This window comes from Balaenoptera acutorostrata, chromosome 1, assembly GCF_949987535.1.
Source record: "Balaenoptera acutorostrata chromosome 1, mBalAcu1.1, whole genome shotgun sequence".
NCBI lineage: Eukaryota > Metazoa > Chordata > Mammalia > Artiodactyla > Balaenopteridae > Balaenoptera > Balaenoptera acutorostrata.
The window spans coordinates 53,194,749-53,209,174 of NC_080064.1; the positions used below are offsets into that span (position 1 = coordinate 53,194,749).

The window sequence follows — 14,426 nt, forward strand, 5'->3', positions numbered from 1 at the left end:
AGGAAGCAAGATTCGTTTCAAGATATGACTGCAGGTATTTCTCATGTAACTGAAGTTACATAGCTGTGGAACCTTAAAGACTTTTAAATCTGAGCTTAGGTGATCCTGAAGTAAACTTCAAAGCACTGTCGGCAACCAAAATGAACTAGGGTATACTAGAAAACGGGCATCTAGCTTAACTGAGGCCAAAAATATCACTGTGAAAAAGTGGATCCTAAGGAAATATAAGCTCCTTAAGGACAGAGGTGTTAGTGTTTTGTCCACTGCTGCATCCTAGAACCTAGAACAGTGCCTCCCAAATGATAGACACTCAGCATTTTCATTAATGAACAAATCAGAGACCCTTCCTGGTGTATATTAGGAATCAATCCAAATTCACTTCTTATATCAATACTTAATAATCTCCCATCAACTGGAGAAGCTGTTACTGAATGACTAACATACTATGAAGCTAACTGTACTATACTGTATATTTCTGAGTGAAATGAGTGATGAAAAATTATGGTTTTTACTTTTGAAAAGCCCAGATCCCAGTAATTTTGAAATTGGTATGCCTGTTACTAAAGTGAGAGTATGACAGTATTTTAGGGACATAACATTTCATGTATTTCCATCTTCTTAAAACCCTTCTAAACATGGCAAGAAAAACTAGTGCTAACGTACAGGTGCTGCTTCCTCCAGACACTGGTGCATCACTTAAGACACTTGTGCCGGCATCTGCCAGGCAGTGCTAACAGATGGAAGACATTAATCATCTGGTTGGTGTTCCCACCTTGTCCATCCAGCTTCAAATATAACTGCACTGAGCTAGATGAGTCAGCACCTGGTCCACCAAAAGCTAGTGCATCACTCCCAAAGCAAAAAGGAGAAAGTTCACACTTCAGAGCCCTGAATCAATGCCAAGAGTATCTGCGTTGCCTCAAGGTTTCAGGATCCCTGATGATCTTTAGCTCCCTGGATACCAAGGCAAAGACAGATCTGAAAGCTCCAAAAAACAGGTGGGTTGTCATATACAAGACTGCAGCCCCAGGCAATATAGATGGTATTTGTTCGCACCATGGATTAACTGCTTTGAAGGACCAAAAATGCAGAAGACAGCAACATTCAACATTTAAGATGGTTTTCTTAATAATAAAGCACTAAAAATGTGAATAAGTCATACTTTTATTTTTCAGAAGCGAAAAGGACAAGTGGCAACTTGCCTTTGGAAAACACATTAATATCACAGTAATAAGCTATCTATCTCACAGAGACAGTAGCCTAAGAAAGACTCTATTATCATATAAATCTCAAAGTTCTATTAAATAAATCTCAGAATAATATGTTTTTAACTAAGACAACAAAACAAAAACATCAGCAACAACAAAAAATTAAACAGAATCCGTAAAGTGGTATGTGAAGATGGAAAAAGGAAAATCTGGAAATCTACACACTGAGAGTCCTCTATTAAAATCAAGGAGGCCCAAATCCTAAAACAGAAAAAAGAAATATGTTAAAACACAATCTTTTAAAAGAATTCAATGAGGTTTTTATAGATGCACATATTAATGCTTCATTTATTCAAGACATTTTTTTCTTACACTGGGAGCACTTCTGTATGTATTGTAGGAGATTATATGAATGACAATGCAGAGATATGCCTTCTCAGTGGGCCCTTCTAGTTTTAAATTTTAAATTTGAGTCTGGAATCCTAATTAAATGTTTATATAATAGGCTACAGATATTGTTTTTAAAATTACATTTTCTTATTATTTATACATTATAGTTTTAAAACAACCTATATACTTTAAAAAGAGAAACAACAATTTACAGTGTGAAAATAAGGTTATGTAAAACTACACAACCCTTCTCATAAAGTAGCAGTAACAATTTCCAAAATGAAGATACTTAATAAAAAACAAAGCAGTTAGTGGGGCGGGGCGGGGGTGGGTAGAAGAGAACAACCAGTGGAATGCACGGAAGACCTAGGTTCTAGATTCAGTTTTGCACTGATTAACTGTGTACCTTAGTCTCAACTTCCTTAGGTCTTAATTTCTTCCCTAGTAAGAAGAAGGCAGGTGGATCTCTATGCTTCATTTCAATTTTAAACACAGAGACTCTTATAGTTTGTAAGAAAAGATCTGAAAAACTTTTTGGACAATGAGTTGAATAAATTCCTCAGATCTTAACAGGAAGGACCTGTCACCATTCAACTCTCATGGCAATAACTATAAAGCATATCCCATAATTTTACTGTGAGAAAAGAAAAAAAATCTACCCTAAGGGCAAAATTATACTTCATATCCTATTTATACATTAAACATAGAAAATGAATGTCTAGTCACTTCCTGGACTCTAGAAGCACTCTCTGAGATAGAGTCAACTAAAAATCCTAGGATTATGACTGTGGCCAAAACATTCAGCCTATGTTTCTCTCTGCCTTCCCTGAAAGCTGCTAGACAGTTCTAAAGCCAATTAATAATTCTCGTGGGCAGTGCCAAACTTCAGGTTAAAATAAGTACTTATAGTAGTTCAGGGTTGAAACTCTATCAACTTTCAGGTTTAGGAAAAGAGAAGAGAAGAAGGAGGTTTAAGGATCATACTGACCCTAAGAAGGATGGACAGTAGAAAAGATATGCTTTATCATCTATAACACATACTTTCATCATAATCATTATATAAAACTATGGGATATCTTTTTGCTTTGATGTTATTTTTTTCTTGTGAACCTTGTCCTTTAACTATATCCACTGCAAAGAAACAGTCTGAATTGAGAACTGCAGGAGCAATGAGCATATACAAAAATGCTTTATAAAAGATTAGATGGGCTTCCCTGGTGGCGCAGTGGTTGAGAGTCTGCCTGCCAATGCAGGGGACACGGGTTCGAGCCCTGGTCTGGGAGGATCCCACATGCCGCGGAGCAACTGGGCCCGTGAGCCACAATTACTGAGCCTGCGCATCTGGAGCCTGTGCTCCGCAACAAGAGAGGCCGCGATAGTGAGAGGCCCGCGCACCGCGATGAGGAGTGGCCCCCGCTCGCCGCAACTAGAGAAAGCCCTCGCACAGAGACGAAGACCCAGCACAGCCATAAATAAATAAATAAATAAATAAAATAAAATGTTTGTTTAAAAAAAAAAAAGATTAGAGACCTGCAAGACATGGATGGACCTACAGACTGTCATACAGAGTGAAGCAAGTCAGACAGAGAAAAACAAATATCGTATATTAACGCATATATGTGGAATCTAGAAAAATGGTATAGATGATCTTATTTGCTAAGCAGAAATAGAGACAGAGACATAGAGAACAAACGTATGGATACCAAGGGGGAAGGGGGGTGCGATGAATTGGGAGATTGGGATCGACATATATACACTATTGATACTATGTATAAAATAGATAACTAATGAGAACCTACTGTATAGCACAGGGAACTCTACTCAATGCTCTGTGGTGACCTAAATGGGAAGGAAATCCAAAAAAGAGGGTATATATGTATATGTATAGCTGATTCACTTTGTTGTACAGTAGAACCTAACACAACATTGTAAAGCAACTATACTCCAATAAAAATTTTAAAAAACAATAAAAAAAGATTAGAGACCTGCCTTTCCTGATAAGCAAAAAGACAGGTTTACAATACTAGATGATCTCTTAAATTTCCCCTGGTTCTCAAATTCTCATAATTTTATACAAATAATATACTATAATTAAGATTACATATACATATCACTTACTGTTTCTTTTAAACAATATTCATGGATATAACTGCGTTTTTCTAAACGTCTCATTGGTAATACTCAGTCTTGTAAGTCTGGTTCCATAATAATCTATAATGTAACTACTTCCATCTGAAGGTCCAACGATCTAGAAGAGAAAATTTTCCAAATTACCCATTTTACAAAAGATACTTTAAAAATACTTTGAGTTTACTTTTCTTAGGTGTTAATACAATTATTTCAGTAGCACCAGAAATACAACTCTAACTCAAGCAAAAAAAAGTAATTGTGGCTCATGTAGCTGAAAAGCACACTGGGGAAGCTCACAGAATCAAGAGAGCTGCAGGAACTAAGGGCCTCAACGACTGAAGCCCCATGCCCCACAAGGCCCTTGGTTTGGCATCCCTGCCTCTTCATGTAGCTCTGCCTGCCTTCTTTCTGCAGACAGGCACTCTCAATTGGTTGCCAACAGTTCCAGATACACATCTTTGCAGCTCAGCAGCTCCCAATAGAAAGAAAGTTAAATTTTCTTCCTCAGTGTTTATATACCAATTTCAGGGAAGAATTTCATTGATCTGCTTGGTTGTTACACCTGTTGCAGAACAAATTACTGAATCCAAGGTAATAGGATTAATATTGGCCAGGCCAGGATCCCTCTGGGAGATGAGACAGGATGACTGACAGTCCTACCAGAACCACATGGAATGGAAAAGGAAGAGATTAAAAAAAAAAAAAAAAAAAAAAAGCTCATCCATGCTAATCACAATAATCTTCTCCATTTAATCACATTTGTGACAATTCACTTAACATGATCTCTCTATTATCCTTTAAGATAATAATCTTCACACTGTAGCCTTAGGGGTACACAAGGATTTACTAAGGTATATGTAGACCCAGATAGTTTCAAGGGAATTCATTTTGAGATCCTTAATTCAAGTAAATACTCTTTGTAAAACTGATCCACCTGATACCACATTAGGCTTAAAAGCAGCATGCTAGGTCCCTTGCCCATTTCTTTGCTTTCACTGTGGTCCTTTCTCCAACTTGACAACAGTAAAGCATACCTACAGTAAGGCACACCCTGAATCTTATGATGGCACATTGCCGTGAGGTATAAAAGTCTCTGACGTGTCAAAGAAGGGGATAATTCAAAATATTGGATTTCAGGAAATCTCTTTTAATCAAGAGTCAAAAAATATGCTCTGTCACATCTTGTTCAAAAGATGCAGTCCTAAGCCCTGCAGAAAGTAGGCATACAGGGAACTTTCCTCAACATAATAAAGGCCATATATGACAAACCCACAGCCAACATTGTCCTCAATGGTGAAAAACTGAAACCATTTCCACTAAGATCAGGAACAAGACAAGGTTGCCCACTCTCACCACTATTATTCAACATAGTTTTGGAAGTGTTAGCCACAGCAATCAGAGAAGAAAAAGAAATAAAAGGAATCCAAATCGGAAAAGAAGAAGTAAAGCTGTCACTGTTTGCAGATGACATGATACTATACATAGAGAATCCTAAAGATGCTACCAGAAAACTACTAGAGCTAATCAATGAATTTGGTAAAGTAGCAGGATACAAAATTAATGCACAGAAATCTCTTGCATTCCTATATACTAATGATGAAAAATCTGAAAGTGAAATTAAGAAAACACTCCCGTTTACCACTGCAACAAAAAGAATAAAATATCTAGGAATAAACCTACCTAAGGAGACAAAAGACCTGTATGCAGAAAATTACAGGACACTGATGAAAGAAATTAAAGATGATACAAATAGATGGAGAGATATACCATGTTCTTGGATTGGAAGAATCAACATTGTGAAAATGACTCTACTACCCAAAGCAATCTACAGATTCAATGCAATCCCTATCAAACTACCACTGGCATTTTTCACAGAACTAGAACAAAAAATTTCACAATTTGTATGGAGACACAAAAGACCCCGAATAGCCAAAGCAATCTTGAGAACGAAAAATGGAGCTGAAGGAATCAGGCTCCCTGACTTCAGACTATATTACAAAGCTACAGTAATCAAGACAGTTTGGTACTGGCACAAAAACAGAAATATAGATCAATGGATCAGGATAGAAAGCCCAGAGATAAACCCATGCACATATGGTCACCTTATCTTTGATAAAGGAGGCAAGAATATACAGTGGAGAAAAGACAGCCTCTTCAATAAGTGGTGCTGGGAAAACTGGAAAGCTACAAGTAAAAGAATGAAATTAGAACACTCCCTAACACCGTATACAAAAATAAACTCAAAATGGATTAAAGACCTAAATGTAAGGCCAGACACTAAAAAACACTTAGAGGAAAACATAGGCAGGATACTCTGACATAAATCACAGCAAGCTCCTTTTTGACTCACCTCCTAAAGAAATGAAATAAAAACAAAAATAAACAAGTGGGACCTAATGAAACTTAAAAGCTTTTGCACAGCAAAGGAAACCATAAACAAGACCAAAAGACAACCCTCAGAATGGGAGAAAATATTTGCAAATGAAGCAACTGACAAAGGATTAATCTCCAAGATTTACAAGCAGCTCATGCAGCTCAATAACAAAAAAACAAACAACGCAATCCAGAAGTGGGCAGAAGACCTAAATAGACATTTCTCCAAAGAAGATATACAGATTGCCAACAGACACATGAAAGAATGCTCAACATCATTAATCATTAGAGAAATGCAAATCAAAACTACAATGAGGTATCATCTCACACCGGTCAGAATGGCCATCATCAAAAAATCTAGAAACAATAAATGCTGGAGAGGGTGTGGAGAAAAGGGAACACTCTTGCACTGTTGGTGGGAATGTAAATTGATACAGCCACTATGGAGAACAGTATGGAGGTTCCTTAAAAAACTAAAACTAGAACTACCATATGACCCAGCAATCCCACTACTGGGCATATACCCTGAGAAAACCATAATTCAAAAAGAGTCATGTACCAAAATGTTCATTGCAGCTCTATTTACAATAGCCAGGACATGGAAGCAACCAAAGTGTCCATCATCAGATGAATGGATAAAGAAGATGTGGCACATATATACAATGGAATATTACTCAGCCATAAAAAGAAATGAAATGGAGGTATTTGTTATGAGGTGGATGGAGTTAGAGTCTGTCATACAGAGTGAAGTAAGTCAGAAAGAGAAAAACAAATACAGTATGCTAACACATATATATGGAATCTAAGGGAAAAAAAAAAAGGCCATGAAGAACCTAGTGGCAAGACAGGAATAAAGACACAGACCTACTAGAGAATGGACTTGAGGATATGGGGAGGGGGAGGGGTGAGATGTGACAGGGTGACAGAGTGTCATGGACATATATACACTACCAAATGTAAAATAGATAGCTAGTGGGAAGCAGCCGCATAGCACAGGGAGATCAGCTCGGTGCTTTGTGACCACCTCGAGGGGTGGGATAGGGAGGGTGGGAGGGAGGGAGATGCAAGAGGGAAGAGATATGGAAACATATGTATAGGTATAACTGATTCACTTTGTTATAAAGCAGAAACTAACACACCATTGTAAAGCAATTATACTTCAATAAAGATGTTTAAAAAAAAAAAAAAAGATGCAGTCCTAGTAAAATTTTACTCTTTTTAGCTTAAAAATAATTTGCTAATATTTGTAACATGTTTATGCTATTTTGATCAACTGTATATCAGTAATTATAATGACAACTCAATCCAGAAATCACAGAAAAATTTTTAATATTTTAATGAATGATATGATCAGTAGAAGATTTTCAAGCATAAAAACATATTGGGGGTAGGGAGGGTGGGAGGGAGGGAGATGCAAGGGGGAAGAGATACGGGGACATATGTATATGTATAACTGATTCACTTTGTTATAAAGCAGAAACTAACACACCATTGTAAAGCAATTATACTCCAGTAAAGATGTTAAAAAAAAAAAAGAAATATATTTATAAATATATTTCTAATTTGTATGTAATGAATGCACATTGTTTAAAATCTGAGTTGCTCCTATTTAAAGTTTCTTCTTTCTTCAACTTGAATAGAATAATGTGTAGCAAAACTATGCCCTGAAATTATATTTAAAATAAGCTAATATTCATCTTTTTTTTTTTCTAAAGAAGACCTGACATAGAAAACCAGTTGACCGGCCATGTTGCATTCTAATAGAAGAGAGGTTATTTGATTCTTTGCTCTTGGTTTAGCAACTCTCATGGTATTGAACATCTCAAGACATTGTAGAGAGGTTATTTTAATGATAAAAATAGATGATTTTAAGGAAATTTATATTTTATATGAGTTTGTGAAAATTTCAGTAGAGGCAATACTAAGAAAACTAAAATTTAAAGTGTATAATATACTGAGTAGAACAATGAAGAACCAAAAAAAAAAAAAAACCATATTGGGGGGTACTTCCCTGGTGGTGCAGTGGTTAGGAATCCATCTGCCAATGCAGGGGACATGGGTTCGAGCCCTGGTCCGGGAGGATCCCACATGGCATGGAGCAACTAAGCCCGCAAGCCACAACTACTGAGCCCTCGTGCCACAACTGCTGAAGCCCGCGCACCTAGAGCCTGTGCTCTGCAACAAGAGAAGCCACCGCAATGAAGAGTAGTCCCTGCTCACCGCAACTAGAGAAAGCCCGCGTGCAGCAACAAAGACCCAACACAGCCAAATATAAATTAAATTCAATTTTTAAAAAAAGATTAAAAAAACCATATTGGGGTAAAATTCTGTTGGAGAATGGGAGTAGAAATAAAAATTAAAGGAGAAAAAGAAACAATGTAAAAATTATAATAGTGAAGGGTTCATTCATGTCTTTTTAAAGTCAATGATATTTTAAATTCTATGGTATTTATAGTCTGTTGGATGCATTTTAAAATTGAGGTAACAGTTTTATTTAAATATGTCAATATTTGCAAACTAGAAATTATATCCTTTGCAACTATTTAAACTTACGACAAAACTTAAATGTCAACTTAAAACATGCAAAGGGTAGGGATTAAAAAAAATTTCTTTTAGGGGTTATGCAACCAGAGTTTGAAGAACACTGCTGTAGCGCATTCTTCATTTTAAAAATAAATTTGGTTTTAAAAACTATTCAACAAATACTTAATTCCTACAGTCCAGGCACTGTGCTAGGCATTATACGCAGAAGAGTGAATAAGATACAATCTAACAACAGGGAGTTTATTCTAGTGAACTATAAATGTTAATATTCAAATAACACTTACAAAGCATTTATGTTCTATATACCATGCTAGGTGCTGTCACGTACTTGGGGATTTCCTCCAAAGATCAAATTGCTTTGTCTTGACATTTATGAATGTTATTTATGAATTTAAGTATAAATTAAAACCTTTTTAATGGTAATGTCACAGAGGAAACTACGAGTATTAAGCAAAGAAAGAAAAGAATGGGTGACTAGAATTTCATGTTTTGAGATGATATAAAGGAAACAAAGAAAAAGGAAAGCCCAGCCAGTAGAAGTAGGTTAAGTCATATGGTAAAAACTTGCCGAATTTGGAATATGTACATAGATTGGAACTGGGCCTTTTGTCCTATTGTTTTTTTCTTCCTATGCCATCTCCTCTGACAATGTCACTTATCCCTGTTGAAAAAAAAAGTATTCAGAAGTTGGAAATAAGGAAAATATAAGATTGGATGGCCTTTTAATATCATGCATTTCTAATAAGCCCACCTGCAGCTCATTTGACTCTCTCAGGAAATAGAACTATTTAACTAAAAATTGATTAGGGCCCAGATGATTTACAATCTTGTCACATTACCAGTTAACATATAGAAAAATGATAACGGTGTTGTTTTGGTCTTTTGTTTCCCCTGTCCTGTAGAGAAGATAGCTCCAAAGATTATAGTTTAATTACTTATTAATACATGATCCAATTTTGTATCTAATTTAGCAATCTTATTACAGCATTTCTTTCCCCTCAAACTATGTAATTCTGGCTCCTCAACAACTAGTTCTATGGTGATAATTCCATCCTCTTTCCACGGGTTTGGTTCAGCCTGGGCATGTAATCAGTCACCAATGAGATAATAATCTATGAGACAAGTTCAATGGGAGGCTTATCTGCTTTTAAGAAGATATGTGTGAAAGAAAAAGAGATGTTTTTCCGCCTCTGAAAGTAACTACATAGCAAGTGGTGTTAACCAAAGGAACTGAAGATGGCAAAGAGAAGGAAGGAAGAAGGGAAGAAAGGAGGGAGAGAAGGAAGGGAAGGAGGGAGAGAAGGAAGGGAAGGAGGGAATAATGGATTTGGGTCTTTCACTTTGTCTTTAAGCTCTAAATTAACAAATCTTAGAACTACCATATCTCCAGATCCTTGGTATATAATATAATAAACTACCATGTTATTAAAGCCAATTTAAATTGAGGTTTCTGTTACTCATAGCCAAAACTCCAGATAATGCACTTGTCTTCAATGCCTCCTACACACCACTGCCAGATCACCAAAGCATAGCACTAGTTGCTATTCTCTGCTAAAACAATTTGAAGACCTGCTCCAAAGACAACCAAATTAAGTCAGTGTGGTAAATAAAGCATTAGACAGAAAGGAAATCTTGAAGAGAAAACTGTCAATAACTAGTTGTAGGATCAATCCTCTCTGGATCTCCGTTTTTCTTAGCCGTAAAATGAGGAATAGAATAAACGAATCTGTATGGTACTTTTAAAGTTCTATATCTTGTTTGACTGACATTTAAATGCAAACAACTCTACAAGGTATTGTCAACATCCTTTTCTATCAATTATCCCAGCAAAGAAGAAACTGTTCTCCCTGCTTAATTTTTAAGAAAACTATCAGCTGTAAAGGTTTCAATTATTTAAGTCCATATTCCCTCACTAAAATTAAAAATTAAATCTGTTTTTAAGCATCTATATTATACACTTATGTAAAATACAGTGCCAATTATAAATTACTTTATTTTTGAATTTTTTTTTTTATACAGCAGGTTCTTATTAGTCATCAATTTTATACACATTAGTGTATGCATGTCAATCCCAGTCTCCCAATTCATCACACCACCACCCCCACTCCCCTCACTTTCCCCCCTTGGTGTCCATACGTTTGTTCTCTACATCTGTGTCTCTATTTCTGTCCTGCAAACCGGTTCATCTGTACCATTTTTCTAGGTTCCACATATATGTGTTAATATACGATATATAAATTATTATAAGTATATTATTGTACTGTTAAATATAAAACTACAAATTTTAAAAAATATCTCATACTGAGAAATATTTTACTCAGTTAAACATGCCTATGTCCACTTGTTCATTGACAATAGAGTATGAAACCTAAAATTATGTGTTTATTTCTCTCCTATGAAATAGCCTGAAGCCAAATTCTATAGCATGAAGTATTTGTTTGATAAGCTAGGGCAGATTTTTTGAAATCTATTGGGAAAAGAGAGACCACTTAACAATTAATAGACCAAAAGGTTACTACAGGTCTTCCAAGAGGGAAAACAGGAGGGCCACTACACTGTGGGAAGCTATTTTGTACAAAGGGTGTCAATGTCTCTTGTGTGAGAAGCCCTAAAACCACAAGAAAACAACTTCATATTCGTCTACATTAGTTTCCTGCAGCTACTGTAACAAATTACCACAAATTTAGTGGATTAAAACTAGAAATTTACTCTCACAGTTTTGGACGCCAGAAGTCTAGAATCAAGGTTATCAGTGCAGCCGTATGACCTACAGAGACTCTAGGGGAGAATCCATTCTAAGGTGCCCCCTGGCATTGCTTGGCTTGTGGCCACATCACCCCAATCTCTGCCTTTGTCTTCACACCACCTTCTTTTCTGTGCAGGTGTTTGTGTCTAATCTTTTGTCTCCTATAAGGATACTTGTCATTGGATTTAGGGCCCATCCAGATAATCTAGAATAATCTCTTCATATCAAGATACTTAATTTAATCACATCTGCAAAGACCCTTTTTCCAAATAAGATAATATTCACAGGTTCCAGGGATATGACGTATCTTTTGTCCTACCACACCCTTGTTCTGTGAAGATGGTTGGCGGTGGTTTGGAGGAATTGGGTGAAATTTAATTTCTCCTTTCCTGTCATTTTTGATTGTTTTCACCATTAAATTTTATTTGCAGCCTAAATGCAAAAAATCTTGAATTGTTTACTTAAAGGAGTAGGCTTTTCTATAGGTGCAAAGTCTACAGCAAGAAGAGTAAATCAGAAAACTTTAGAAGTACACATTAAAGTCAGGAATGTTAAGCAGTGATCATCAAATTTCCTGTTTTCCTGTTCTTAATCTTTGATCTCCACTATAATTCTCCATAACCCCACTCACCCACCCACAGGCACCCACACAAATAATGGGCATTTACTTAACTTGGTATATGACTTGGAAACATATTTATTCTTGAAAAACATGTGATGTTCTTTGAATAAATATGCATTTTTAATTTATCCAAACGATATTGTTGTGGATCTTGTTCAATTTCAAACGATTTTCACAGTACACTAAGATTTTAAGACATTTCCATGTAGCTGTATGTACATCTAGGTAAGTGCCTGTAATTGCTGCCTAGTGTTACAGAAGATGCATCCATTCTCCAATTAGTGTACACAACTAGGTTAATTCCAACTTCCTGCTACCACAAACAGTGCTACAAGAGACATATTTGTACAATGTCCCCTTGTGGACAGAAGTATGAGTATTTTGGGTTAAGTGCCCAGAAGTATCTCTTTATTTACACATTAGTTATTTGGGTGATTTTGTGAATCATCTTTAGTTTATGGCTCTCATTTAACTATTAAGTTCCCTATCATTTTCTTGTTGATTTGTATATTCCACATATCAATTCCTGTTGCTAGTATTCTTTAACTCAGTCTATTAACTGTTAACTTGGTCTATGATCTTCTTTTTAGAAAAGAATTTCTTAATTTTAATGTATCAAATTCAATGATTTTTTTTTCTTTATGGTTTATGTTTTTGAGATCTTGGTTAAGAAGACTTAACCCATCTAAAGTCATGAAAATATTTTCTTCAATTAGCTTTCTGCAAAAGTTTTCTTCTCCTAGATACATACCCCAAAGAATTGAACAGGGGCTTAAACAGATACTTATACACAAATATTCATAGTAGCATTATTAACAATAGCCAAAATGTGGAAACAACCCAAGTGTCCATCAACAGATGAATGGATAAAAGAAATGTGGTACATACATACAATGGAACATTATTATTCAGCCATAAAAAGGAATGAAATTCTGAAACATGCCACAATATCAATGAACCTTGAAAACATTATGCAAAGCAAAATAAACCAGACATAAAAAGACAAATATTGTACGATTCCAACTATATGAAATATCTATAAAGTAGGCAAATTCTTCAGGACAGAGTAGATTAGAGGTTACCAGGGACTGGGGGAGAGCGAAATGGGGAGTTACTGCCTAATGGGTACAGAGTTTCTGTTTTGGGTGATGAAAAAGTTTTGGAAGTAGTGGTGACAGTTGCACAACATTCTGAATGTAATTAATGCCAATGAACTGTATACTTAAAAAAAGGTTAAAATGGCAAATTTTATATTGTATATTTATTTTACCACACAAAAAAGAGCTTACCTTATTTGAACTTTAACAGTGTTGTAGTTCTATTTGTAATTTATAAACTTCTGATTTTGTTAGTGGAAAATGTAGTTTTGTTTGTATATATTTAAGTATCACTCTAATAAAAATAAATTAAAGGAAAAAAGATGGTTACCAGTAACTACTTTAACACCTAAACTTTATCAACAGATGTGATCCCTCATTTACTGGCTTTGCCTTGTTGTTGAAGTCAGACGGCTTAAGTAACTCAAATATCTTATACATTTAAAATGTTATGAATTAATTAAGGAGTGAAGGGCAAAAACTAACATTTTATGCAACTCTATCAATAAACCATTTTTCTATCTAATCCACTTATGAGTTTCTCCATATAAAGAATGCAAATATTAAACTAAAAAGAATGCAAGATCATATCATCTCCTGAAGACCTGGTAAAAAAAAGTAAAATGACACAGCTGTCTCCAGTTAGAGGATAATGATGCAACCTGTGTCCACCCCAGTTCCCCAAAGAAGTAAATTCATATTCTCTTAAAAGTCAAATTACATGTTTGCGTCCAGTGCTGACTTCTGTATGTCGTTAATTTTAACAAAAAACCATTAAAAACATCTAATTTGTCACATTTTAATTAAGCACCAAAATTCCCACACAATGCCAGAAGTTACACATTCATATCCCCTGACTTCATTTGATGTAAAGACTGGTTAGTATTAATCCTTAATGACCGATATAAACAGCATTCCTCAAGAAATGAATAGGATTCAGCATCATATCTCCTGAGGAAAACACAGCGTTGGGCTCAGTCTCAGGACTACTTTGTTTTTTGAACATTCCTTTAATTCACTAAATAAAAATCTGCCCACAGGTAAGTGAACTAAGTGAAATCTATTGATACTTAATTGAGATGATGTGACAAAGCAGAGACTACCCAAATTATCATTCTCCTCCATTTTCCAGTTCATTTCCCCAGTAAATCACACCAGGGTTAAATAAATAATACAGAGAACTATTTGAAAGACTTGATATCTAGTTTTTATATATTGCTGTCCTACATCTAGTGAACTATCAAGGACTTTGACCAACTTTTCCAGTGCTGGAAATAGATTTAGGGTGATTACACGTTTAGTACTTTTGATCAATG

At 35.5% G+C, this 14,426-nt stretch overlaps 1 protein-coding gene across 3 annotated transcripts in view; it reads right to left on the reverse strand.

Moving 5' to 3' along the window:
* Nucleotides 1–1,148: 1,148 nt before the first annotated feature.
* TM2D1 (TM2 domain containing 1) overlaps nucleotides 1,149–14,426 on the reverse strand; it is a 59,988-nt gene continuing 46,710 nt past the window's right edge. The window contains exons 6-7 of one of the 3 annotated variants that reach the window (XM_057557561.1): nucleotides 3,717–3,846; nucleotides 1,149–1,469 (exon numbers count right to left, since the gene is read on the reverse strand). In XM_057557561.1, the coding sequence (XP_057413544.1) occupies nucleotides 3,736–3,846 (111 nt within the window). In that variant the 3' untranslated portion in view covers nucleotides 1,149–1,469; nucleotides 3,717–3,735. Of the gene's footprint in view, nucleotides 1,470–3,716; nucleotides 3,847–14,426 lie in introns of those variants that run through there. The other 2 variants (XM_057557564.1, XR_009009803.1) reach the window with 2 other exon arrangements.